Source organism: Carlito syrichta, unplaced genomic scaffold (assembly GCF_000164805.1).
Source record: "Carlito syrichta isolate Samal-C Ts95f unplaced genomic scaffold, Tarsius_syrichta-2.0.1 Scaffold309408, whole genome shotgun sequence".
Classification (NCBI taxonomy): Eukaryota; Metazoa; Chordata; class Mammalia; order Primates; family Tarsiidae; genus Carlito; species Carlito syrichta.
The window spans coordinates 115,964-141,856 of NW_007253504.1; the positions used below are offsets into that span (position 1 = coordinate 115,964).

The window sequence follows — 25,893 nt, forward strand, 5'->3', positions numbered from 1 at the left end:
TCGGGGTCACCAGTGGGTTCTGCCCCCTGCCTGTGTCAGCCCTGCCACGGAGGCCTGCGATCCCACTGCCCGTCCCCCATCCTTTGCCCCACACCCATCCCCCCACCTCCATCACTCCTCTCCATAACCCCTCCCCCCTTTGCCCCACCTCCAGCACTCCCTCTCCGTCACTCCACCTGGTGTCTGCAATCTGCCCAGGCCTGAGGCTTACCTGGGCTGTTTCAATCGTCACACGGGATTGGACACACAAACACAAGATAAAGATACTGTGTGTTGTTTTCTTCCTTTTAAAAAAAATGTATTTATTTATTATAAAGATGTAGGGTCCAATTCAGGGTTAGGTATACAAACATTGATCACCCAGGTACCCTTGTTGATGAGGTATGCCCCTCCCTCCCCTAAGTGTTTCCCTCAACAGCTAGTCTCACCCCCCTCCCCTGACAAGTTTTCAACTACCGCCAAAGATCACATATGGAACTCAGTTCTTTATTTCTGTGATAAATCACTGAGTATGATCGACTCCACATCCATCTAGGTTGCTGCAAAGTCCATATTTTTGTCACTCTTTATGGCTGCATAATATTCCATTGTGTATATGTACCACATTTTTTTAATCCATTCTAGCTTCGATGGGCAACACGGGTGGTTCCATGTTTTTGCTATTGTGAATAGAGCTGCAACAAACATACGTGTGCAGGTATCTTTTTTGTAGAATAACTTGAGTTCCTCTGGGTTCAATAGGGGAATTGCTGGGTCATATGGAAGGTCAATTTCTAGTTCCTTCAGAAATCTCCAGACTGTTTTCCAGAAAGGTTGTACAAGTTTGCATTCCCACCAGCAGTGTAGAAGCATTCCTTTTTATCCACATCCTCACCAGCATCTGTTGTTGTTTGTTTTATTAATGATGGCCATTCTTACAGGGGTTAGGTGGTTTTGATTTGCATTTCTCTGATGATGAGTGAGGCTGAGCACTTTTTCATGTGTCTGTTGGCTGCCCGTATCTCTTCTTTTGAGAAGTGTCTATTCATGTCTTTCGCCCACTTTTTAAAGGGTCTGTTTTCTCCCCTTCGGTGCATCATCTGAGTTCCTTGTAGATCCTAGATGTTAGACCTTTGTCAGATATACAGTTGACAAATATTTTTTCCCATTCTGTGGGGTGTCTCCCTGCTCTCCTGATGGTTTCTTTTGCTTTGCAGAAGCTCATTAATTTGATGAGGTTCCACTTGTCTATCTTATTTCTTAAGGTATTGGCCTTTAGCGTTCTGGATAGGAATTTGTTGCCAGTTCCAATTTCCATAAGGGTGTCTCCTGCATTTTCTAAGGTTCTTATAGTTTGAGGTTTTACGTTTAGATCTTTGATCCATTTAGAGTTAATTTTTGTGTATGGTGATAGGTAGGGATCCTGTTTCAGTCTTCTGCATGTGATCAGCCAGTTTTCCAAGCACCATTTACTGCATAGGTTTTCCTCTCCCCAGTAGCTGTTGTTGGAGGCTTTGTCAAAGATGAGTTGGTTGAGGAATTGAGGCTTTGCTCCCAGTATCTCTATCCCATTCCATTGGTCTATGTGCCTGTTTTTATACCAATACCAAGCTGTTTTGATTACTGTTGCTGTATAGTAATGTTTGAAGTCTGAGAATGTGATACCTCCTTTGTTTCTCTTGCTAAGGATTGCTTTGGCTATTCATGGTCATTTATGTTTCCATATGAATTTCTGGATTGATGTTTCCAGATCTGAGAAGAATGATGTTGGTAACTTAATGGGTATTGCGCTGAATCTATAGATTGCCTTTGGTAGGATGGACGTCTTAACAATGTTGATTCTTCCTATCCAGGAGCATGGGATTTTTTCCATTTGTGTCTTCTTGGATTTCTTTGAGCAGTGTTAAGGAAGATGCTGAGGTATTTCATTTTTTTGTTTACACTAGACTTGGGCGATTCCTGAAGGTTTAAGATTTAAGCAAAAAGTCATTTTCTCTGATCATTTCAAAGGGGTTTCTTGACATTTAGACTAATTTCATTTGCATTCTGACAGGGTCCCCTACAGAACCCGCACCTAATGCCACAAGTGTCCTCGTCAATATTTTAAAAGGCAAAAAAAGACATATTGATTCCTGTCCTGCTGGATGACATCACAGATCATATGTAGCTTATACAGTGATTTGAAAGGTCTATGTTGCCATATATATTCAGGGACATAGGCTAATGCATTATTAAACAAAAGCAGAGCATTGAGTTTCAATGATACGAAAATACCATTCTAGCAAGACCCTGCATATCTCAAATTCTGAAATAAAGGTATAGTTTGTTTTTGCATAACAAAAGTCATTTTCTATGAGAAGTCTTCTTCACTTCCTAGCTATGATTACTTATACAGAGTCACTCTCTAATAAGTAAGGCAACAATATCTTCCAAACAATCACAAAGAAAGGTAGAAGAACCCAGTCGTGGCCATGCCAGGCTGATGCACGTGGTCCAACCAGCACCATGGGGGGCGGTGAAGACCGGGTTCAGGCCTTTTGAAAGCCTTTCAGAATAGAGTAGATGCTTTCAAATGCTTCATAGGTTTCAGCACGTTCTTTGGTGCCTGTAAAGAAACCCAAGTTTATGTAATCTCATAAACCTCCACAATACTAATGTCACTGTGCCATCTCCAGTTGCTTTTAACATGGTGATAGGTCTTTGGCTGGGCCTGAGGAGTGATATTTATTACGTGAAGAGGAAAGGATTGGGCAGTTACAGTTGTAGTCTCACAAAGCACACACCCAAGGATGGAGTCTTCTAGAACTTCCAGTTTGTGGGTGTCACCTTTAGCACACAGCACTCAGTGTGAAACATGCACTGCTAGCTCTAAGGGTGACACCCATATGACCCCAAGGCGACCAGCACCAGTGGCCACTTAGCTTCCTGGCTGCTTGAAGGGCTAAGGCAGAAGGACCACCTGAGCCCACAGGGTTGAGGCTATGGTGCTGTGATGGTGTGATGGTGTCACTGCACTTCCACCTGGGCGACAGAGTGGAACCTCAGCTCAAAAAACAAACCAAAAAAAAAAACCACACCAAAAAATGGGATTTATGTGACCCACTCAACTCTAGTGAACATCCGGTGTCCCTGATATTAATACTGACATATTGAGAAAGACCACAGTCATCCTGGAGTTTTGAATGCGCATGGTCCAGAGTATGGGAAGGGATTACTGGAGAGAAACACAGTATTGATGCCTTAGAGCCGTACAGTTCAAGAGCCTGGATCATAGCTGCTCTAGGAGTTATGGGGATTAAAACACAAATCAGATACAGCATCCACCCTTGAGAAACACTAGTCTGCACTCAGTTCTCACCACTGCTCACCACCTACCACCCACCACCCATCACCACTCCCCTCCCCTCCCCAGTTACCCAGAGCATCACACTGAGGCTTGGGAATGACATTGCTATGTTTCCATGGAGCTCCCGTTCATCAAGATTCTGTTATGGGATTCTTGTGGACAGGAGGCAAGGAAGGAAGGAAGGCTCATGAAAGCACTATAACTGAGCACGAAGAGAAATAGGAATAGCTTCAGCTGATCAAGATTCTTGGCTCAAGAGCCCTCAAGCTGCAGGAGTGGAAGGCTGCAGCAGGAGCAGAAAGAATCGGAGAAGGGATTACCCGGTGTCATTGCAGGACTCATGAGAGGAAATTGCCAAAAGGAGGCTCCACGGACTTGAGAGGTGAGCAGACAACAGGATTCAGAATCCAGGAGGAGCTGCAATACATTTTCTCTCTGTTTTGGAGTCAGGGTCTCACGCTGATGCCCAGGTTGGAGTGCAGTGGCTCTATCATGGCTCACCACAGCCTCAGCCTCCAGGGCTCAGGTGACCCTTCTGCCCTAACTTCCTGAGAAGTTGGGGTTACAGGTGCATGCCACCAAACCTGGCTAATTAAAAATTTATTTTTGTAGAGAAGAGGTTTAGCTGTGTTGCCCAGGCTGGTTTTGAACTCCTGGCTCATGCAATCCTCTCTCCTCAGCCTCCCAAAGTGCTGAGATGACAGGCATGAACCATTGCGTCTAGCCCATTTTTTTCTAAAAAAGGAATATAACGAGTGAAAGCAATAATGTGGAGAAAATGGAGACCTCACGTACTGCTGGTGAGAGCATAAATGGTTCAAACGCTGCAGAAAAAAGCTTGGTGGGTCTTCTTCAAGAAGTTGGAGAATTATCACATGAGTCAGCAGCTTTACTCCTGAGTAAACACCCCACAAAGTTGGAAACCGGCACTCAAAACAGATAACACACACTCTCACTGCAGCACTGCTCGGAACCAGAAGGTGGAGGCAGCTGGAATGCCCACTGGCAGATTGTTAGGAGCATATAGGATGAGCGTGCAGTACAGAGCACTCAGCCATAAAAAGAAGCAGAGTCGGGATACATGCCACACCATGGGAGATGCCCCAAACATGCCTGTGGGAGGAGCTGGGCCCAGGCCATGAGCTAGGACTCCATTTATATGAAATATCCAGAATAGGCAAATCTACAGGGATAGGATGTCATCACTAGGGGGTTTTTAATTACTCTAGAATCTACATTGGAGGCTTCTGAGGAATTGTGGTTTTGCTGTATTTAAAATGTTCTTCAGTTCCAAACAGGTTCTTCCTACTCTGAAGACACATTAGTTTCTTAGTGAAGAACAAACTGCAAACACTGCTGAGAATTATCAAAGATTTAAAAACGAGCATGTCATTCTGCTGGGTACTGAGCTATGAATATTAATTTTTCTTAATTCAGGTAACATACAATCTCAACTTTTTTTAAAGGTGGGACAAGCTTTAATAAAACTCTTAAGCTCATTTGGAGAAATAAACATTCAAGAGGAACTAAGAAACATCAAAAGAAGATGATGGCAGACATGCCGTGGTAATTAAGGCTGCAATAGGATTATAACAGTACCAAGGAAAGGTACAACCGAGGAACAGACCCATATAAAACACAAAGGCCAGAGGGAGTCATCACAAGTTAAGAAGGAGGAGGAGATGCAGTGTTCTTGGGTTGGCTGGCTATCTGGGAGTGGGGCACAGAGAGCAATGTGGCTCATGCCATATAAACTGGGCATTGGTTTGGGTAGAGAAGTGGAAACTATGTAAAAAGCCAGACAAACCTAGACAAAAATAGCAAACTTCAGTACAATGACATGGAAAAATGTCTCAATCATTCTCTCAAGAATTTTTAAAAGCCCTATTTATGTAAAAATTGGTAAAAATAAGTCAACTGGAAAAAGTCACAAATATAGCAAAGAGTAGTTATCCTTAATAGTATTATGATGAACTCATACAAATACCTAGAAAAAAAACTAATGAAAACAAAGTAGACAAAAAGATAAGTTATATACATATTATTTACAAGAGATAAAATGCTATTTATTGGATACATTAGAAAGTGATTGATTTCTATTTCTGATTACCAATGAGGTTAAAGCAGGGAGATAATGTTCACTTGTTTCTTTTGTGCCATTTTGTTTTAAATACTGCTGAGGGCTTGGTAAAAGATATTCAGATATTGCTGGCAAGGACATATGATATTGGAGAAGTTTATCATACATCCCTTAAAAGAATTTGACAGTTTGCATGAGGAGCAAAATTGTCATATACTTAAATAAAAGTCCCATTTATGTATTTATTTACTTATTTAAGCATTTTTGAGTAGGGGTCTCACTCTGTTGCCCAGGCTGGAGTGCAGTGGCATAATCATGGCACACCACAACCTTGACTACCTGGGCTCAGGTGCTCCTTCTGTCTCAGCCTCCCAAGTATTAAGCATGAGGTACTGTGCCTGGCCAAAAGTCCCATTTCTGAATGTCCACACTAACAAAATAATTCGGCACACATAAAAATAGCCAGATGTCTGTGCCATTTATAAGTAGCAAACAAAGAAGGAATATTTACCTCTCTGACAATGGAAGAATAAATTTGACTCAATGACATGTTAGAACGGGGTCATGAAACATAGGCCTGCTGGACAAAGGCAGCTGCCTGTTTTTGTTAGCCTGTGAGCTAAGAATTTTAAAAATATTTTATGTGCTTTTTGGGGAAAAAACCCCCAAATAATAAGTCACATAAATTAAGCGAGTTACATGAAATTCATATTTCAGAGCCCCTTCCTTTATATAATGCTCAAAGGTGCTTTCACACTACAATGGAAGAGTTTGCTAGTACAGACCCTATGGCTCACAGAACCTAAAATGATTATTATTTGGCTATTTACAGAAAAAAATTTGCTGGCCTTTGAGTTAGAACACTATGCAGCCATAAAAAGCCTTCGTGGCTGGGTGTAGCGGCTCATGTCTGTCATCCCAGCATTTTGGGAGACTGACATAGGAGGATCACTGGAGCCCAGTGATCAGCCTGGGCAACACAGTAAGATCTCATCTCTATAAAAGCAAATATTTAAAAAATCAGCCAGGTGTGGTGGTGGTGGTGGGTGCCTCTGGTCCCAGTTACTTGGGAGACTAAGGCAGAAGGATCAGCTGAGCCCAGAAGGTCAAGGCTCTGGTGACATGACCATGCTTCTGCACTCCAGTCTGGGCAACAGAGTGAGACTCCTTGCCTCCCCACAAAAAAGCCTTATGAAGCATTTGTAACAGTGAGTTAAGTTGCATATGTTACAATGATTAATAAACAGGCAAACTGGGCACAATGTCTCAAGCCTGTAATCCCAGTACTTTGGGAGGCCAAGGCCAGAGGTCTGCCTGAGTCTGCAGGTTTGAGACCAACCTTGGCAATTCACTGTCTCTACAATAAATCAACAAATTAGCCGGGCATGGTGGTGCACCTATTGTTCCGGCTACTTAGAAGGCTGAGTCGGAAGGATCACTGAAGCCCTGCTGGTCGACACTGGGGTGGCCGTGAGTATGCCACTACACTGTAACCTGGGCAACGGAGAGAAACTCCAACTCAAAAATAAAATAAGGCTGGGCTCGGTGGCTCAGCCTGTAATCCCATGCTTTGGGAGGCCGAGGTGAGTGAATTGCCTGAGCCTGCGGATTCGAGACCCGCCTGGGCAACTTGGTGAGACCTCATCTCTGCAATAAATAAAAAAAATTAGCTGGGTGTGGTAGCACGTGCCTGTAGTTCCAGCTCCTTGGAAGGCTAAGGCGGAAGGATCACTAAGCCCAGCAGGTCGAGGCTGCGGTGGCCGGGAGCGACCACTGCACTCCAGTCTGGGCGACTGAGTGAGACTCCAACTCAAAAAAATAAAATAAAATAAAATAAAATAAAATAAAATAAAAAATAAAAAGGCAAGCTGTCAAGGTGACATATACTCCAAAATGACCTAGAAGTGTGAAAAAGGTCATGGTTTTAGGGAGTGGGACCTATGGGTGATGTGATATTCCTTCTACTTTTCAGCTTTCTCGGTATTCTATAGGAGCAAGAAATACTTTTTAATGGTAAATAAGACCATTAAAAAGAATAAGCAACGCAGATGCACAGTTACTGAGTTTGATGAGAGTCTGAAATCAGCACTTACCTGTCAGCACAGCTTTCCCAGATGCAAAGATTCGCAACACCATTGGTGGTTTTATCATTCTATAAACAAGGCCAGGAAACAGTTCAGGTTCATAACTGTAAGATATTAAAGAAAAGAATGAAAAATCGCACGATTCAACTCCTTACCCATAATATTCAAGGCTCCATATATGAAAGTGCATACTAGAGCAGCTGCAAACAAGTAAGCTATTTTACCAAAACCCTTTTTGCTCTCTCAAGGAAAGCAGAGTCTTGAGTGTCCTCGGTCATTTCTTGTGGCAGTCAAGAACAGAATTAACTTTTGATCCTAGTATTTTTTTCAAGTGCAAGTCATCCTAGGTTTTTAGAAATGATGGCAACATCGGGCTTCTGATTTAATTTTACATTTTGATCTTGGTGATTAAATGTTCTCGATCTTTTCACACAAATCTGCTAATAAGACTGGATTTTCCAGGTTCCCCCCAGATAAGCACATTGTGTACGCACTTATGAACGGCTAAAGTTAAATGTGTTTAGCAGATAGAACAACAACAACAACAACAACACATTTCTGCAATTTCTCTTTTGGACAGGCCGTATACAAAGAAAGAAAATGAAACTATCCTAAGTTTTTAAATTCAAGATTTGTGTCTATGAATAGAAACTTATTCATATTTTCTAATCGATGTAAGCTAAAATTTTGTAAAGGTTTAGAAAAAGCAAGGCAATTTTTAACTCCTGAGATCATGTCTAAAAGGCACGACAACACATGCTAGGGAAAGCACAGCTACAGGACCCCATGTACACTATTGAACAGGATGAACTGCTCTATGGCAGAGAGAGGGTAAGATGTGGCATGGAAGGACTTAGGCTGAAGTTTGATCAAGAGAATTTAAGAACATCTAGGATGCGAAGCCAGGTCAAGAGTCTTGCCCATGTGTCTATCCCAGGGGGCAGAGGGATTTGGTGTTGATCAACCTCCAGCTCAGGGAGGGCTCAAGGGGGTGGGAGAAGCCCGGGAGCAGCTATGAGAGGGTGGAGGCACTGGCTCTTGAGACGGGAAGTTGGAAGAAGTCAGGAGGGCTAGAGATATCCTGGGGACAGGAATACGATCGTGATGGGGCTGCAGTCACACTCACACACACACACACACCTCAGACAAATCAGGACAACACCAGACAGGACTGCTTTCCTAAAATGTACTGCCGCCATTGTTTTTTGACTTCTCCCCAACCCCGTCCCCTGTCACCAAAGGTCATCCCCTTCCTACTGGCCTAATTTATCTCATAACCCCATCTCTTCTTGCTAATGCCATTACCAAGTCACTTGTGCCTGTTTTACAAAATCTACAGATCAGTGGATCTCCATGTGTGGGCCTCTGGCATCACCAGTGAGCTTTTTCTGCAAATTCATGCAAAATCTCTGGTGACAAGGCCCAGTCAGGGATGTGTTCTAATAACCCACCTAGTGATCCAATTTAAGTTAAATGACCACTATTTCAAAAGATTGAGTTAGCTGGGTGCAGTGGCTCATGCCCGTAATCCCAGTATTTTGAGAGGCTGAGACAGGAGAATTACTTGAGCCCGGGAGTTTGAGACCAATGTGGGCAACATAGTGAGACCTCATCTCTACAAAATAAAAAACAAAAAATTAGGCATGGTGGCCTGCAGTCCCAGCCACACAGAGGCTGAGGCAGAAGGATTGCCTGAGCCCAGGATTTCAAGGCTGTGATGAGCCATGATTTTGCCACTGCACTCCAGCCTGGATAAAAGAGTGAGACCCTGACCAAAACCAAACAACAATAAAAAAATGGGGCACAGAGGGTAACCTCTGAGGATGCAGGCGCAGCACCTTAGCCCCTTCACCTGCCATGCCCCTCCTTTTATATGATCCCACTTTCTCTGAAACATACATTCTCTTAGAAGCCCAAAATGTCACTCATATGTCCTGGCAAACTCAAAGGGAAGCCATGGAACTGTCATACCTACTGAACCGCTGATGGCTTAGTGACAAATCTTCCAGCTGGATAGGAAATCTCACATCACAGCTCCCAATTGTGTCCTGGATTTTAAATTGAGGAATCTGACAGGGAATCCAAGCTTCTGCACCATGCAAGCATACTTTCTCGCTGCGAGTCGAGACTGCTCTTCATTGGGGAGGGAGACACATGTTGAGAGAGGTCTTAATCACATGTCCTCTATACTGCTGGACTTCAGTCACACCCTTTTTGGTTGTAGTGTTACCATCTGCACGTTTATCTTTCAATGTGTACAGCGATACTGTAGGCTTTGCGAGGAGGCCTTACCACCCGTCCTTGTGTCCTGAGCATCTCGTAAAAGGTTTTGTACAATGCACAGTTGTTGAACAGAACCACAAACACATTCTTGTCTTAGTTTGTCACCTTTCATCTGTGAAGTTCTTACTAAAGTGCTATTCGATAAGATAACTCCACTGGATCTCGAGGTGTGTCCCTCCAGACCAGAAACATCATCTGGGAACTTGTTAGAAATGTGATGTCTCACGCCCCACACAGTCATGCAGAATCTCTGGGGGTAGGGCCTGGCAGTCTCTTTTAACAAGCCCTCTGGGTCATCACGGTGCTCACTAATGTTTAAGAACCATCTCTCAGGTTTCCAAGTGTGTGTCATTTAGGTGGGAGCAAAAACAAAAATAAGCACACACGTGTACCGAAAAATCACACATGAGGTGATGAGATATGTGCTGAGCAGCCCAGGCAAGACATCACTTCTTGGGCTTCATGGGAGGAATTGTCCAAAACAACCATATGAAAATGCCTCAAAACCTCTGCCAGGTACAGTGGCTTATGCCTATAATCCCAGCACTTTGAGAGCCTGAGGCAGGAGGATTGCTTGAGCCCAGGAGTTCAAAAGCAGCCTGGACAGCATAGCAAGAGTACACCTCAACAAAAAAATAAAAGAAATTAGTCGGGTGTGGTGGCACACGCCCATGGTTCCAGTTACTCAGAAGGATTGCCTGGACCAACAGGTCGAGGCTGCGGTGAGTCATAATTGTGCCACTGCCCTCCAGCCTGGGCGACAGAGACCCAACCTCAAAAAATCCCCTCAAAACCTATCCAGTTTTGCTCAGGCTCTCTCAAACCTTGTTATTCAAATCATACCCAACACAGGAAAAAAATTCTAGTGGAGCACAGTGGCTTGTGCTTGTAGTTCCAGTTGCTTGGAAGGCTGAGGTGAAAGGATCTCTTGAGCCCAGGAGGTCAAGGCTGCAGTGAGCCATGATTGCACCACTGCACTCCAGCCTAGACAAGAGAGTGGGATTCTATCTCCTAGAAAAATAGAGAGGGAGAGAGGGGAGAGGGAGAGTGAAGAGAGGGAGGAAGAGATGGCGAGGAAGGGGGAGAGGAAGGGAGGAAGAGGGAGGAGAGGGAGGGAGAGAAGGTGAGGAAAGAAAGGAAGGAGAGGGAGAGGCAGAAGGAGGGGCAGGGAGGGAAAGGGAGAGGGAGGAAAAAGGGGAGGGAGAAATTCTCTCCACTTTGTGGCCATGTCCTCATGGAGTCTGTCACACCCCAACCCTCAATTCACCTGGGAGAAGGTGAAGTCTGAGAGTCGAGGCTTCGTCTGTCATTAGATTCTCTTAGACTGTCACTGCCAGAATGATACAGTGCATAGCGGAGCTTTCCAAAGTGGGGCACCTGGCAGGTGAATCAGGCGAATTCCATCCTTCTCTTGGGCTGCCCCCGTTGTTATCTAGTGGAAAAACCCTTTGGAACGTGTCTGCCTGGACCAACCAAGTCTGCTTCTCTTACCTAGATCTTTCACCAAGACTGCCTCTCTCATGTGCATTCATTACTTCAGATACACTTCACCTTAATTAATGTGGATTATTGTCACCTACTCTTTGTTTTTCAGAGATAAGGGTCTCTCAGACTGGAGTGCAGTGGCACAATCACACTCATGGCAGCCTAGAACTTCTGGGGTCCTCCCACCTCAGCCTCCCAAATGGCTAGGACTACAGGCACCACCTGGCTCTCCCCACCCAATCTAATTCCTGAAATGCCCTTAGCAACGCCATGTCCCCAAGTTAGCAGTGAGATACATGGCTTCCATTTTGAACAACAGCTACATTTGGCCTAACTGATGTATTATGTTTCTTTCCTATAAGGCAAATAAGTTCAAATTTCAGAAGTTTGCATCATCCTGTAGTTTCAGCTGTGTAGAACATCACAGTGGGCATCCTAAGAAGGACACACAAGTTCCTATTGAAACAACTGGTTGTTAAAAGTTTCCACACCTGTCAGGTGCGGTGGCTCACACCTGTAATCCCAGCACTTTGGGAGGCCAAGGTGAGAGGATTGCCTGAGCCTATGAGTTTGAGAACAGCCTGGGAAACTTGAGGAGACCTCATCTCCACAAAAATTCAAAAAATTAGCTGGGCGTGGTAGCGCGTGCCTGTAGTTTTGGCTACCTGGAAGGCTGAGGCAGAAGGATCACCTGAGCCCAGCAAGTTGACGCTGGGGTGGCCGTGATTGTGCCACCGCACTCCAGCCTGGGTGACGGAGTGAGACTCCAACTCAAAAACAAAACAAAACAAAAAGTTTCCATCCATGTTCACTGTGCAAACATTAGAAAACAGATGACAGCCCTGCAATTTCTCCACGGAGATGAGAATGGCTGTTCTTACCCTGTGCAAACACAGGCTTCCATCTCTCTTGCTGTCACAGTTGGAAAAAAATCAGCTCTAACAGATGTTTGGTGATGATACTGATATCTCTTCTACTAGCCAAATTCTCGCAGCTCACTATCGAAAAATCAAGAACCAAAAGCATTTGATCACAGATATCGTGTTATCAGAACTCACCATCCACACATTCACTACTTGATTTTAGAAACCAAATAAATTCAGATAGGGAAAGCTACTCACCAATGAGTGTGTGTGTGTGTGTGTGTGTGTGTGTGTGTAATAAGTATAATGTGAGAACAGTTTACAATGAAAGATGAATAATAAATCTACAATTAGCTGTCTACACCCCAACTTAACATGATGTGACCAGCTTTCCAGCCTAATATGTATACACATGTATATGGCTGATACAATTTTGCTTTACGATTTAAAATCAAAACCCTATGATTAGACATGTATGTTTGATACCCTTCTTCTAAACATGCTGATGTGAGTATCCTTGCAGACATCTTGCACAATTGTCCAATCATCACGTGAAGCAGGGGTTTCTGAGACCAGGAGCCCACGTAGCAACAGAAGAGAAAGCCCAGAAACTGCCTCAGACACCTGGAAGGGACTGCATATGTGCAGACAGGCAGGGGAAATGGAGTGAGAACGAACCTTCAGTAAATGTGTCTGGGTATGGACTGGCTGCTTGAATCCACCTCACCTTACGGTGAAGTCAGATCTAGACCTGCTCTGTCTGAGCCATTTAAACCAAAATAGTCAATTGCTGTTGTTGCATTTCACGTGCTCAACAGCTACGTGTGATGAGAGGCCACACTCTTGGACAACACAGGCGTCAGATATTTCCACCCTCTAGAGAAAGCTCTGGGTGGGCCACAGTGCCAGCTATTCTCTCCCTACCACAAAGCAGGACCTAACAAGGCCAGAGAGATACACGGACGACAATATCACAGGATGTTGTCTACAGGGAAGGCCTTCCTAGTCAGGAAACCAGGCATCAGACAGAAACCACAAATAAGTCATGAACATGACTGTACACAAACATTTTAGATCATGCTTTAAAAAAACACCATCAACAGCAAGCTATGAAAATATTCACAGTATAAAATGGTGAAAATAATTAACTACAAGAAGTTATTAACAAATAACCATAGCATACAGGGCAAATAACATCACAGTTTATATGCTTGTGGAAAGTTACTTAATCCTATGAGTAAATCAAATAAATGGAAATTAAAACAACTTTTTTCCAATCAATTTAGCAAATATTAAAAGGAACATAGACTCCCCATGTTCACAGGAGAAAATGAGCACTTAGCACATTTCTGGAGTGAGGAGAAATTGGCACAGTCTTTCAGGAGGACACTTTCCTACTCATCTTTTTTTTGAGTTGGAGTCTCGCTCTGTCGCCCAGACTGGAGTGCAGTGGCCGCTCCCGGCCACCGCAGCCTCGACCTGCTGGGCTCCGGCGATCCTTCCACCCCAGCCTTCCAAGTAGCTGGAATTACAGGCATGCGCTACCACGCCCAGCTGATTTTTTGATTTATTGTAGAGATGAGGTCTTGCTGCCCAGGCGGGTCTCGAACCCGCGGGCTCAGGCAATCCACTCACCTCAGCCTCCCAAAGGCGCGGGATGACAGGCTGAGCCACCGAGCCCGGCTTCCTACTCATCTTTTAATGCTTCTGGTGAGAAGAGCAGCCCCACTGGAGTTTTATGGTGAGAGAGCTACATCTGCACGATGCTTCCTCTGCATGAAGTTCACGAAAGACGAGCCTTTCAAAAGATGCCATCTGAGCTAATGCCAAGTGCACAATCAAGAAACATCTAATTTACCTCCTTCGAAATAAGTTCTACCCACTTATCTGCAATGAGGAAAACCCACAGTAGCTACTCCCCAGGTTTAAAACATGTTTTATCATTTCTGTAGTTATTTTTTTTGAGTTGTCTCACTCTTATCACCCAGGCTGGAGTGCAGTGGCATGTTCATGGCAACCACAGCCTCAATCTGCCGGGCTTAAGTGATCCTTCCAACTCAGCATTCCAAGTAACTGGAACTACAGGCACACATCACTATGCCTGGCTTATTATTTTTTATTTATTGTAGAGACAAGGTCTCACCAAGTTGCTCAGGCTGTTCTCAAACCTCCGGGTTCAGGCAATCCTGTTGCCTTGGTCTCCCAAAGTGCTGGAATTACAGGCTGAGCCACTGTGCCTGGCCTACTGTAGTTTTTTAAAAAATGCACTGGCCAGGCTTAGTGGCTTAGCCTGTAATCCCAGCACTTTGTGAGGCCAAGACGAGTGGATTGCCTGAGCTTGCGGGTTTGAGACCAGTTGGAGCAACTTGGCTAGACCTCATCTCTACAGTAAATAAATTTAAAAAAATTAGCTGGGCATGGTAGCATGCACCTGTAATTTCGGTTACTTGGAAGGCTGAGGTGGAAGGATCGTTGGAGCCCAGCAAGTCAATGCTGGGTTGGCCGTGGGCATGCCACTGCAATACAGCCTGGGCGACAGAGTGAGACTCCAACTCAAAAAAAAAATGCACCTTACAAAAAAGCTTAGAAACATGGTGGCTCATGCCTGTAAACCCAGCACTTTGAGAGGCCAAAGTGGGAGGATGGCTTGAGCCTAGGAGTTTGAGACCAGCCGGGGCAATATAGCCAGACGCTGACTCTACAATAAAAGATACAAAAATTAGTCATGCTGGTGTGCCCCTGTAGTCCCAGCTAACTCAAGAGGCTGAGGTAGAAGGAACCCCTGAGCCCAAGAGGTTGAAGCTGTGGTGAGCTGTGATCATGCTGCTGTACTTTAGTCTGGGTGACAGAGTGAGAACTAGACTCAAAAAAGAAAAAAGTGATAACAGTTCAGTTAAGCCTCCTTAGTTTAATAGGTTGGGGGAACTGTAAATGGGACATATAAGGCAGTAATACAAGATTTTTAACCCCAAATTTGGCATTTTATGGAATCAACTCTTCACCAAAGACAATGCTTCCTTGCTTTACATACTAAATTGTCTGTCTGGTGCAGGTGGAGGGACAGTTTTCGCACCTTTTGGCTCCTGTGCAGATGAGCTTCCCAAAGCTAAATATGTGGGTTGTCATCCTGGGCTCTCAGACCCTCATGATGACAGCAGGAAACCTCTGTGCACATAGGCCAAAAATAGAATTAGCCTCTGCTAGGAGAGGACATTATCCCAGTGGAAAAAAGGAGCCAGATATGAAAGTCTTTGAAGAAAGAGAGATTGCATGGAAACGCTAAATAATGTCTGGATCTCTTCTCCCCACATTAACAAATGTCATTACAGCTAAAATGCACTTGCCAGCACATACAAATAATTCCAACAACTGTTAAGGGGAATACCAGTAACTTACGTTTCAGGCCCTTTGCTAAGAGCTTTACAGTTGTGTCTTGTTTATCCTCATTACAAAACTAACTTGAGTCTATGATGATTTCTATTTAGTGCACAGGGAGACTAAGTCATTATTAACCTCCAACATTATACAGAAAATGGCAGAGTTAAGATTTAAAAACTTGGACATTGCTTTGTTAACCTCTGGTTTGTCCACATGGCCCTTTGAGCTATGGCCACCATGTTTCTTGGCTTTGGCCCCCTCTTCTACCTTCTCTCTCTCTGTCTCTATGTTACTTCTAAATAAACTTTGCTTGAAAACTTAAAAAAAAAATTTAAAAACCAAAACTTGGATCGGTCCCCTCTTCCTCCACCCCGCCATCCTGACTCTCTCCCCCCTCATTCCCTCAGAGAATGTCCTCCTTCCAGCTCAACCTCAGTCCGCTCAAGGAGCCGCTCGACTTCATCAAGGTCCTCGAGTGGATTGCTTCCATCTTTGCCTTTGCCACCTGTGGAGGCTATAAAGGCAAAACAGAAATTCAAGTGAGTTGCCCTCCTACAGTTACTGACAGTAAAACGATTACAGCTACTTTTGGTGACCCATTCAGATTGAATCAGGCATCATTTGAGTCATGTCCAGAAGTAAATGTGTGTAATGTAAATTGGAAAAATGAAGTCCTCATGGGAGATTACTCCTCTGTGGCATAATTCTATGTTACATTTGCAGTCTTTGTGTTTCTGTTCTGCATTGCTGCCCTTCCGCTTTATGTTGGCTACACAAACCTGTGTCGGGGTAGTTATAAACTTCCCATGATTGACTTTGTTGTTACAGTTGTTGACACTTTTTTATGGTTGGTGGGCACTTCAGCCTGGGCTAAAGCTCTTACAGATATTAAAGTAACTACTGGTTACAGTATTGTTCAGGAACTTGCACCTTGTAAGAAGTTGGGAGTGACATGTCATTTTGGCTCTGTGACCAGTATGGGATTCCTAAATGTATCTGTGATCTTTGGCTTTCTGAATCTGATACTTTTGGGGAGGAAATGCTTGGTTTGTGTACAAGGAGACCAGCTTACACAGTCCATCAAACACTTCTGCCTCCCATAGCCAAGGAGGTATTCCACCTCCTTCTGGAACATAATTAAAGGAAGAAATACACTATATGAAATATATGATGATACTATGACATGTTGCTAACATCTTGAGAAGCATTATTTGTTTCTAATAAAAGTGATGGCTTTTTAAATAAATTGGTGGGTTTAAAACATTGCTGCTTTTTTACATTAAAGACTGTGCCTTTCTAGAAATTTGAGATGTAAATGTATTTTCACATGTAAATTTGAAATTTTAGGGGGCTTGTTATAAGATGATACACATTTTTAAATGAGTGGTAATATTTTTACTAAGCTGTTTGCCTTCCAAAGTGTTTACACCATAAGCCTTAACATGTATCTTCACTCAGAAAAGAGTTATATTGCTATATCTTAATTGGAAAAAAAATCTTTATTTGGAATACCCTACTATAAGTTTGAACAGATCATATACCTAAGAACTGTCTCTCTCTCTCTTTTTTTTTTTTTTTAGTTGGGGGTCTCACTCTGTTGCCCAGACTGGAGTGTAGTGGCCGCTCCCAGCCACCGCAGCCTCGACCTGCTGGGCTCAGATGATCCTTCCGCCTCTGCCTTCTGAGTAGCTGGAACTACAGGTGCGCGCTACCACGCCTGGCTAATTTTTGATTTATTGTAGAGATGAGGTCTCGCCAAGTTGCCCAGGAGGTTCTCAAGACCACGGGCTCAGGCAATCCACTCACCTGAGCCTCCCAAGGCACGGGATTATAGGCTGAGCCACCAACCCCGGCTAGAACTGTCTTTTCTTAAGAAAACCTTGTTAAGTAAATTGTATTTAGAAAAAAAACATATTTAGTTCAAAATTTTATCTAACACTGTTCATGTTATGAAAAATGTTTAATTGCAAAGACTTGTATGTTTTATTTCTGTTTTTTTAAGTGACTTGCTATACTCAACAGATGTACTAAAATTGTGTTGTGAGCAGGGATTTGGAAATTCTAACAGATGTGTAGTTAGTTAATTTAGTAATGATGTTGTGTGAAGTATAGGCTTCTATTACACTGGTGGTTTAATAGGCTTGCTGTATAAGTAGGAAGAACATGACTCAGCTAGATATTATGTATGTATGGGCATTACTCTCAGTGATATTTGTTGGCTGTCCTTTGTTGCTCATGCTATTTAAACACAGACTGATTCCTAGTCTCCTTGTAAGCAGTACAAAGTAACCCACTTGTTTTTGCAGACCTGTTGGGAGCCAGCCTTGGAGGCCCGCCTGATTGACAAGGTCCAGGTGTGCTGAGGACCCCGCGCCCCCCCCCCCACGAGTCCAGGAAGCTGACGCCCTTCTATCTTCTGTCTTTGCTGTTGGTACGGCTGAAGAAATTCTGTGCAGTCGTGGAAGAAGAAAATGGCACGTTTATGCGAAGTACTCACAGCTAACCTGGAAATGTCATGGTTCATTTTCCCATTTTCCCACTATGCCGCTTGGCCTTTTCTAACATATGCAAGGGTTAAACTCTGAAGCACATCAAGAATGCTTTTTTTCACTTGGTTATAAGTTACTAGATATTGCTTAAGTAATAAATGATATAAGTATATTCACTCCTTATTTGATTTAGAATTATGTAGTTTAATGTTTAGACATAAGGTTTTTTAGAAGCACAAGTTTATAGTAAGTTCATTATGAATTCATTATAAGTTTTAACACTTATCTAGGAGTTATGTAGGTGATTTATAACACTGTTTTCACTAACTTAGGATAAAGATTAATCATTAAGGTTTTTACTTAATTCAATAGTTAAAACTCTAAGTTAACACTTATAGAGTGGGTTTTCACTGAACTCATAATATACTAATCAGACACTTTTATGATAAATTAGCTAAAGACAGAAAGCAACCTTGGGGGCCTGGAAACACTGCTAAAAGCTTCTTTTGAGTTCTCTTTAGAAATAAACACCACAGGATAAGAGAAAAGTAACAAAGACACCTGGACAAGAAAGGCGATTACAAAGCTCTGAAGGTCATAAAGCCCCAGAAGGAAAACTACTGCTACATGAAGAACTTTACACTTGGAAACTTTCTGGAGACAGTTCAAGGACTGTAATTCGGGACTTTGGACTAAAACTATCATCTTTGGCCTTATGAATAAGACTCATTGTCTGAATGTTTATAGGGTTCTTGGCTTGTTTGTTGCTAAGACCACTAGATGGTGGTAACTTTTAGAGGATATGTACGTGAAGGAATTTTCTTTGTCTTACCCCTTTACAAATGGTATAAAAGTTTTCCCTTAGCTAACATTAAACGTCATCTGTTCAGGAAGCAAGTGTCCGAGTATAATATTTTCATCTTTCACCTATCCGTCTCTCCTTCAGGAAACCTCACGACCCTTCTAGGGGGCTGGACCCCTTCACAGACCCTATTCAGAGGATTAAAAAATTGATTGCCTTTCAAGTTTGGAAACTTACCATTTAGAGTCAATGAAGTTGCTATTTTGAGTTTAGTGTTGATATTATGAAAATAAATAAAATTCAAATTTTATGTATCTTAATGGTCATTCTTATTTCATGAATGAATAAGGAATTATGCATCATAAACAAAGGAACCTAAGCAAGGTATAATATGGGTGTATTTTCTTTGCACACACATTTAGGCATACTCAGAATGCAGACTTACTTATGTTTTGCTTTCTAATCTTTTTGCTGTATGGGAATCCAAATTTCTTATTCTTACAACATGATGGTTTATATGTGAAGCACATCTTACTATTGCTTTATTTTGTTGCTTTTATTCATGACAAGAATTGTCAATATGAGAATCTATATCTTTTTTGCAACCAACTTAATAAAGAAGTTGAAAGAAAAAAAAAACCCAAACTCTGTGCTTTTCACTTTGACATAGCTTCCTTTTTCTTTCAATGAAGCTTTGAAAAAAACAAGAGTAAGAAGTATGTCTCAGGTGGCAGGGCACAGTGCTCATGCCTATAACCCCAGCATTTTGGGAGGCCACGGCAGGAGGATTGCTTGAGCCCAGACCAGCCCAGGCAACATAGTGAGACCATATCTCTTTAAAACAAAAAACAAAAAACACAAAGAACTGGATGTGGTGGTACATATTCATAGTCCAGCTACTCAGGAGGCTGGGGAAGAAGGATCACCTGAGCTCAGGTGGTCAAGGCTGCAGTGAACCATGATGGTGCCATTGCACTCCAGTCTGGGCAACAGAGTGAGCCCCTGACTTAAAAAAGAAAGAAATATAATACAGGCTTGCCAAGACTCTAGAATTTTCTAAAAAGCAAACAAAGTGCAGAACAGATCTATACAAGGATAGACCTGCTAAGAGGAAAGACAAAAGGTTGACTTGTCAAGGTCTTGCCTGCAGTAGTAGACCCCAAGTGTAGCCCCAGACCAGCCCTGGCAAGCCCAGGGGATGCCGGTGTATGTGAGGGTGGAGAACCACCCGTCTTCCATATGAACAGACAGGCAAGTCATCAAGTGGCCTGCTCCTCCTGCTGGGCCCACACAGACACTCTCTGCACCTCAGTCCCCTTCCCCTTAGAAAGGAAACTGGGATGGGATCTGCCCAAGTCTGTAAGTTCCATGGGGCGGGGCTCATTGCAGAACTACAGGCCACTTCAAGGCCAGATGGGCAAGTGTGTTAAGAGTTTAGGCTTTAGGTGTTAAGAGATCATAAAAGAATCCTGATTCTTCACTACAGAGTTGATTAAGGCATGTGCACGTGTGTGTGTGTGTTTTACTTTTTTTTTTTTTTTTTTACTCAGGATGTCACTCTGTCACCCACCTTGGAGTGCAGTGGTATGATCACGGCTCACTGCAGCCTCACACTCCTGGACTCAAGCAATCTTCCCGTTTCAGTCTCCTGAGTAGTTGGGACCATGGGCACTTACCACCACCCCTGGCTATTTTTAAAATTTTTGTAGAGACAAGGTCTCACTATGTTGTCCAGGCTGGTCTTGAACTCCTGGGCTAAGCTATCTTCCCTCCTTGGCCTCCCTAAGTGCTAAGGTGTGGCCTACTATGTACTTGTATCTGGCCAAGTCCTATTCATATTTTTCAGGTGTTTAAAAAGTAACACTCTCATCCCATATTCATTTTGTTAAACTCTGAAGGGAGCGTAAGTGCAAGCCAGAATTTCCTCAGGTGCCAAGTGTAAGTTCAGACACATCCTATATGCTCCCATCAAGAATGAAGGGAGGATAAGCTGAAGACAGTGGACAATAAAACATGCTTAAAATGCTGGATTGTTAAGTCACGTGATCAATCATTGCTGCAGCTGTAAGGATCCTAGCTTGTCATTGTGTTTCTGTCCTCAAAGCCAGCCACATAAAATATGAGAAGGCAGACTCTTATTTTATCTGAGTAACATTCGAGCAACACCTAAATCCAGATGATAGCAACAACACTGCCTCAACAGCAAAAACAAATGTTTAAGAGCTGATGCTTACATCGTGTATGCTTTGTGGCTCTGACTAATGTGACCCTTTTTACCTAACTCCATAAATCCTCCACCACCGATGCCAGGGAGCCTTTTCTCAGTAGGAGTCCAGTCTTACTCATCTTTGTGCTCCTAAGGCCAGAGGCTGGCAAATTGTGAAATGTTGATTGGGTCAGCCAATCTAGTTCCCCTAAATAAAGAGGTCACTGAAAATGGGATGCCTGAGCCTGGCAGGACACAAGAAATAATAAGTTTTACTAAACTTTGAGGGGGAGATAAAAGTTCCTGAATCTTAGGAAGTTGAAGCCTGAACTTTAAACAACATGACTTTCTCAAACAAGATAAATTGTAAATGAAAAAATACACCTGAGACAACATTTAGAAGAAGGTATTTCCAGAAATATGATGGCATTTTAAGAAAGCCAGTGTCCCAACAGTCAAGCTGAAAATAGTTATACTGAAAAGGAAAAGGTCTTAACTTCTAGGAACTACTCAATTACCACTTTATTCAGTACAGGGAATGAGATTTAAAAAAAAAAATCTGTAGCCCAGAATGGAGTGCTACAATGGTACAATCAAGGCCACCACAGCCTCAACCTGCTGGGCTCAGGTGATCCTTCTGCCTCAGCCTTCCATGTAGCTGGGACTACAGGTGCACACCACTACGCCTGGCTAAGTTTTTGATTTATTGTCTCACTGTGGTGCCCAGGAAGATCTTGAACTCCTGGGCCCAGAAAATCTTCTTGCCTTGGCCTCCCCATATGCTGGGATTACAGGTGTGAGCCACTGAGCCTAGCCGAGTTACTTTTTATAACGTTAAAATGGAGAGTGAATGATTGCTGTTATGAGTTTACCAAAATGTTTTTCACTTAAAAACAATTCTTTTTAAAAGAGAAAATAAAAACAGCCCAGGTGCCATGGCCCTTGCCTGTAATTCCAGCACTTTGGGAGGCTGAGGTGGAAGAATTTCTTGAGGCCAAGAGTTCAAGTCCAGCCTGGGCATCATAGTGAGACCCACATTTCTATTAAGAAAAAAAGAGAAATTAAACAAAAGAGAAAACAAATACAAAGGAAAGAGTCAATATCATGATTATAGGAAGGAAAATAAATCCAAAGAGAAGCTAATTGTTGAAAGGAGTACTGAGAAACCTTACCTTTGGGTTATATTCTACATTTTTTGCATGCAAAGCTATTTTCTTCAGATCCACTTGGCAGACCAAGTTTGCAGTGGAAACAATGTTCCTGAAGAAATGTTAATTTAGAAAATTATGTCCAATAGGAAGGGTAAAGGAGAAAAAAGGACAAGAACAACATATTCACTTACTCATTTCATATGTTGTGCCTTAGCAGTTTCCTAGGGGGAGAATTATTCCAGATGTGAATGCCCAGTAACATGGTCCCTAGTAAAATGTAAAGTTCCAAAATGAAGTAGTGAATTGCAGCTTCTAAAATGTCATGGCTAGCCGCCTAAAATCAAGTTTTAGATCTGTTACAACTGAATGCCTCAAAATAGAAATACATTTTTGAATCAATGTGCAAATCAAATTCGATTTTACATCTTTATGTCCTTTGTGTTTATCTAACCCCAGCCACAATTTTCAGGAACTTCAGTGCTTTAGTATAAATGATATAGTCCTTCAAGAGTGTATCTATTAATCATCAACTCCCTTTTAAAGGATCAAGAATTAATGCTTCATTTTACAGGTAATCAAATTGTCTAAAGCCACAATCTATGAAGGACTGATAAAACAAATAATGCAGTCTGAAAGTCTCTTCCCCACACTGTCATCCTGAAATTAGTTGCCATTGCATCCAGGCACATAGAACATGTATCCAGAAACATTGTTCAATTGAAAGAAAAGGAAAAACTGACTGCAGTTGAGGCACTAGCCCACAACATTCTGAAACCGGGGTCATTGGTGTCATGGGAGTTAGGATGCCAGAGGCAAGCTGCTGTTGGTGAATTTCTCAGGAGAGGGCTGAACTGCATTGGGTGCAAATATGAATAGGAACTTGACGCACTGCTGCTGTTTAAGATCAGTCCAGCATCCTGTGTGCTGGGTGATGGCGACCTGCTTTGTTGACTTTGAGTTTCACACTTTTCTTTCATGTCATGCTTGCTTCCAATGATGGTCTTGTCTTTATTGTCTTGGATCAGTTCATCTAGTAGGAAGCTAAGATCCACAGATGAGAAATTGCCAGTTGTTTCTTGGATTTCAAGATGTGAATTAAATATGTTTTCTGGAATGTATACATTAGGTACGTACACATCATAAGGTACAACTGGGCTGAACAGGGGAGTCCCAGGTTGGGCAAGGTCATCCTAGGTAGTTCCAAAAACAGACAAACAAAGCACAACAAACAGAACACACATTACACCAAAGGGTTACAGTAAGTCTCCGACATATGAACCTTCAAGTTACAAACTTTAATGATGCATGCTTGTGTTTTTAATGTATTATTTCTCTCCACCAGGTGTCAGTATAGTCTTTCAAGTACATATGGTACTCTATAGCTGATCAGGTTAGTTGGGTACCTAGGCTGACTTTGTTGGAGTTACAACAAATTGGACTTAGAAATGTGCTCTCAGGAGAGGTTCCGGTAAGAAGGTGATGGCATAGGTGGATTTGTGAGATTCTCCGAACGTGAGTTCCCAAAAAGACTCTTACTTTTCTTTCCTTACTCCCCTGCCCACCATCAGCCACATTGGTCTGAGGCCTGGGGACATTTGGTCCCACACAGGGCCGGATAGTGCAGACCCCGGCTGCTGCCGCCCCACTATATGTGACTCCTGCCCATGTGGGAGTCCCGGGTCTCGGCTCCCTCCCTGGCTACATCGTCTCGCCCAGCACCTAGCACCAAGCTGCTGGTCATCCAGGGAGTCTCTGGGTGCCTGCCCCTCAGAGATACTGGTCCCATTTCTGGCTGAGGTACCCTGTGAGGGACCCAGGGCTACTCTCGCCACCTACCATCTGCCCTTTGGCACTTTGGAGCTCTGGAGCTCTGGGACCACCCTGGCTGAGGCACTCAGCATGTGATCCCATGCTTGTGTAAGGGAACAGCATATCTTAAGGAGGTGCTGATTGGAGGCTCTCAGCTCCAGAGGAGGGAACTCCCGACCCCCTCCTCCACCCCAGCCTGCTGGTGGCACCCCGGACCCAGCGCCCAGCTGTGCAACTGATCCCCGGTGCCTCCTACTCCAGCACAGTCCATCACAGTGGATAACACAGGGACCCAAACAAGCGGAGAAAAAAGATCCGTGAAAGTGAAGCTGCCACTTTGGCCATTCTCCAGGCAGAGATTTGCATTGTCCCACCCACCTATCAGCAGCTTCCACCTTGGTTCCTAAGGTAATATTGCTAAACAGGAGACAAAGCCCCTCCCCTGCTGAATCAGACAAAGGCAACGTCACAGACCTCTCAGGCAGCAGGCTAAAAAAAAAAAACCAAACCCAAGCTGCCAGTAAATCTAGCTGCCTGCAAGGAAAACAAAGAGGAGAGGCTGGAGATCAGAGCTGAAGAGACTTTAGACACTCAGGAAAGATTCCAGAGCTAGTCTGATCTCTTATTTTGACTTTTGATTTTATCATTTTGACTGTTTGTTCTGCTCACTTTTGTTCACTTTCTGACTTACACTATCTGCTTCATGATTTTATTGGTCTGTCTCTGTGTAGCTACCAGTATCCTTTAGGGAATTTGGTTCACATATCTTTTTTACTTCTCTCCGGCCTTGTATCTCTTTTTCACCTGTTAGTTGGTATATATGTCTGTTTTCCCTCTCACTCTCCTCTCTTTCTAACTTCCTATTGACCCCTCCTTCCTTCATTATTTTCCTCTTTTAAATCTCCTTTTGATCCAGGCCAAACCTACATACTGCTGCACAGACAGATTGTAAGGCAGTGGGAAAGGGGTTCCAGTGTGCCCATACACCTGTTGGTGGATGCTGGAATCAGCATATAGATTCTGAATCACAGCTTCCCCCTCAATTAAACCTCAAAACTGCAAAAAGTACAGCCCACAGCAACATTCCAACCTCAAAAGTGAACAAAGCCAGAACCCTCATAAGGAAGAACAGGAGATTGCACAAGTGAGACTAAAGCAACCCCACCTACCCTGAAAAACAGAGTTAAAGAAGGGGAGAGAAAAGAGGAGAGAGAGAAAAATATACACAAATGAAGAAAACACAAAAGAAGAATATGGGTCTCTCCCAGACCCCTGGGGGGGGGGCAGACACTGAGAAAACTGACTTTGGAATGCAAACAATGAAGAGCCCCCAGAACGACTGGTCCCAAACTACAAACCTAGATATCAAGACATTAATGGAGAGATTAAAAAGTATTGAGGAGGGACAAGAAGAAACTAGGAAGGAGCTGATATCTGAGATAACAGTAATAAAGGATACTGTGAATGAAATAAATAACAAACTGATAAGCATGGAAAGCAGAATTACCCAAGCAGAAGAAAGAATCTCAGAGCTTGAGGACTAAAATATACAACTAACCCAAACTCTTAAAACACAGAAAACAAGCTCAAAAAGACAGAACAAAACATTCAAGAGATGAGTGATTACTTCAAGAGACCGAACTTAAGAGCAATTGGCCTTCCTGAGGCAGAAAGAGAGACAGAGACCACACTGGAACAAACTTTCCATGAGATCATTCACGAAAACTTCCCTTATCCAATCAATGATGCAAAAATTCAGACACAAGAGATTCAGAGAACTCCTGCAAGACAAAAAATGAGAAGACCTACTCCTAGACACATAATAATTTGCCTAAACAAAGTAGGCATAAAAGAAAAAACCCTAAAGGCAGCAAGAGTAAAAGGCCAGATCACCTACCATGGAAGACCAATCAGAATAGCAGCAGATTTATCTACAGA

The 25,893-nt window shown here is 43.1% G+C and overlaps 1 protein-coding gene and 1 pseudogene across 1 annotated transcript; one reads left to right on the forward strand and one right to left on the reverse strand.

Moving 5' to 3' along the window:
- Nucleotides 1–2,507: 2,507 nt before the first annotated feature.
- LOC103269646 overlaps nt 2,508–25,893 on the reverse strand; it is a 30,988-nt pseudogene continuing 7,602 nt past the window's right edge.
- On the forward strand, nt 15,855–17,504 carry LOC103269643 (synaptophysin-like protein 1). The gene is given in 3 exon segments (XM_008067215.2): nt 15,855–16,526; nt 16,528–17,048; nt 17,356–17,504. Coding segments are annotated over 2 exon segments (726 nt in total). The 5' UTR covers nt 15,855–15,908; the 3' UTR covers nt 16,636–17,048; nt 17,356–17,504.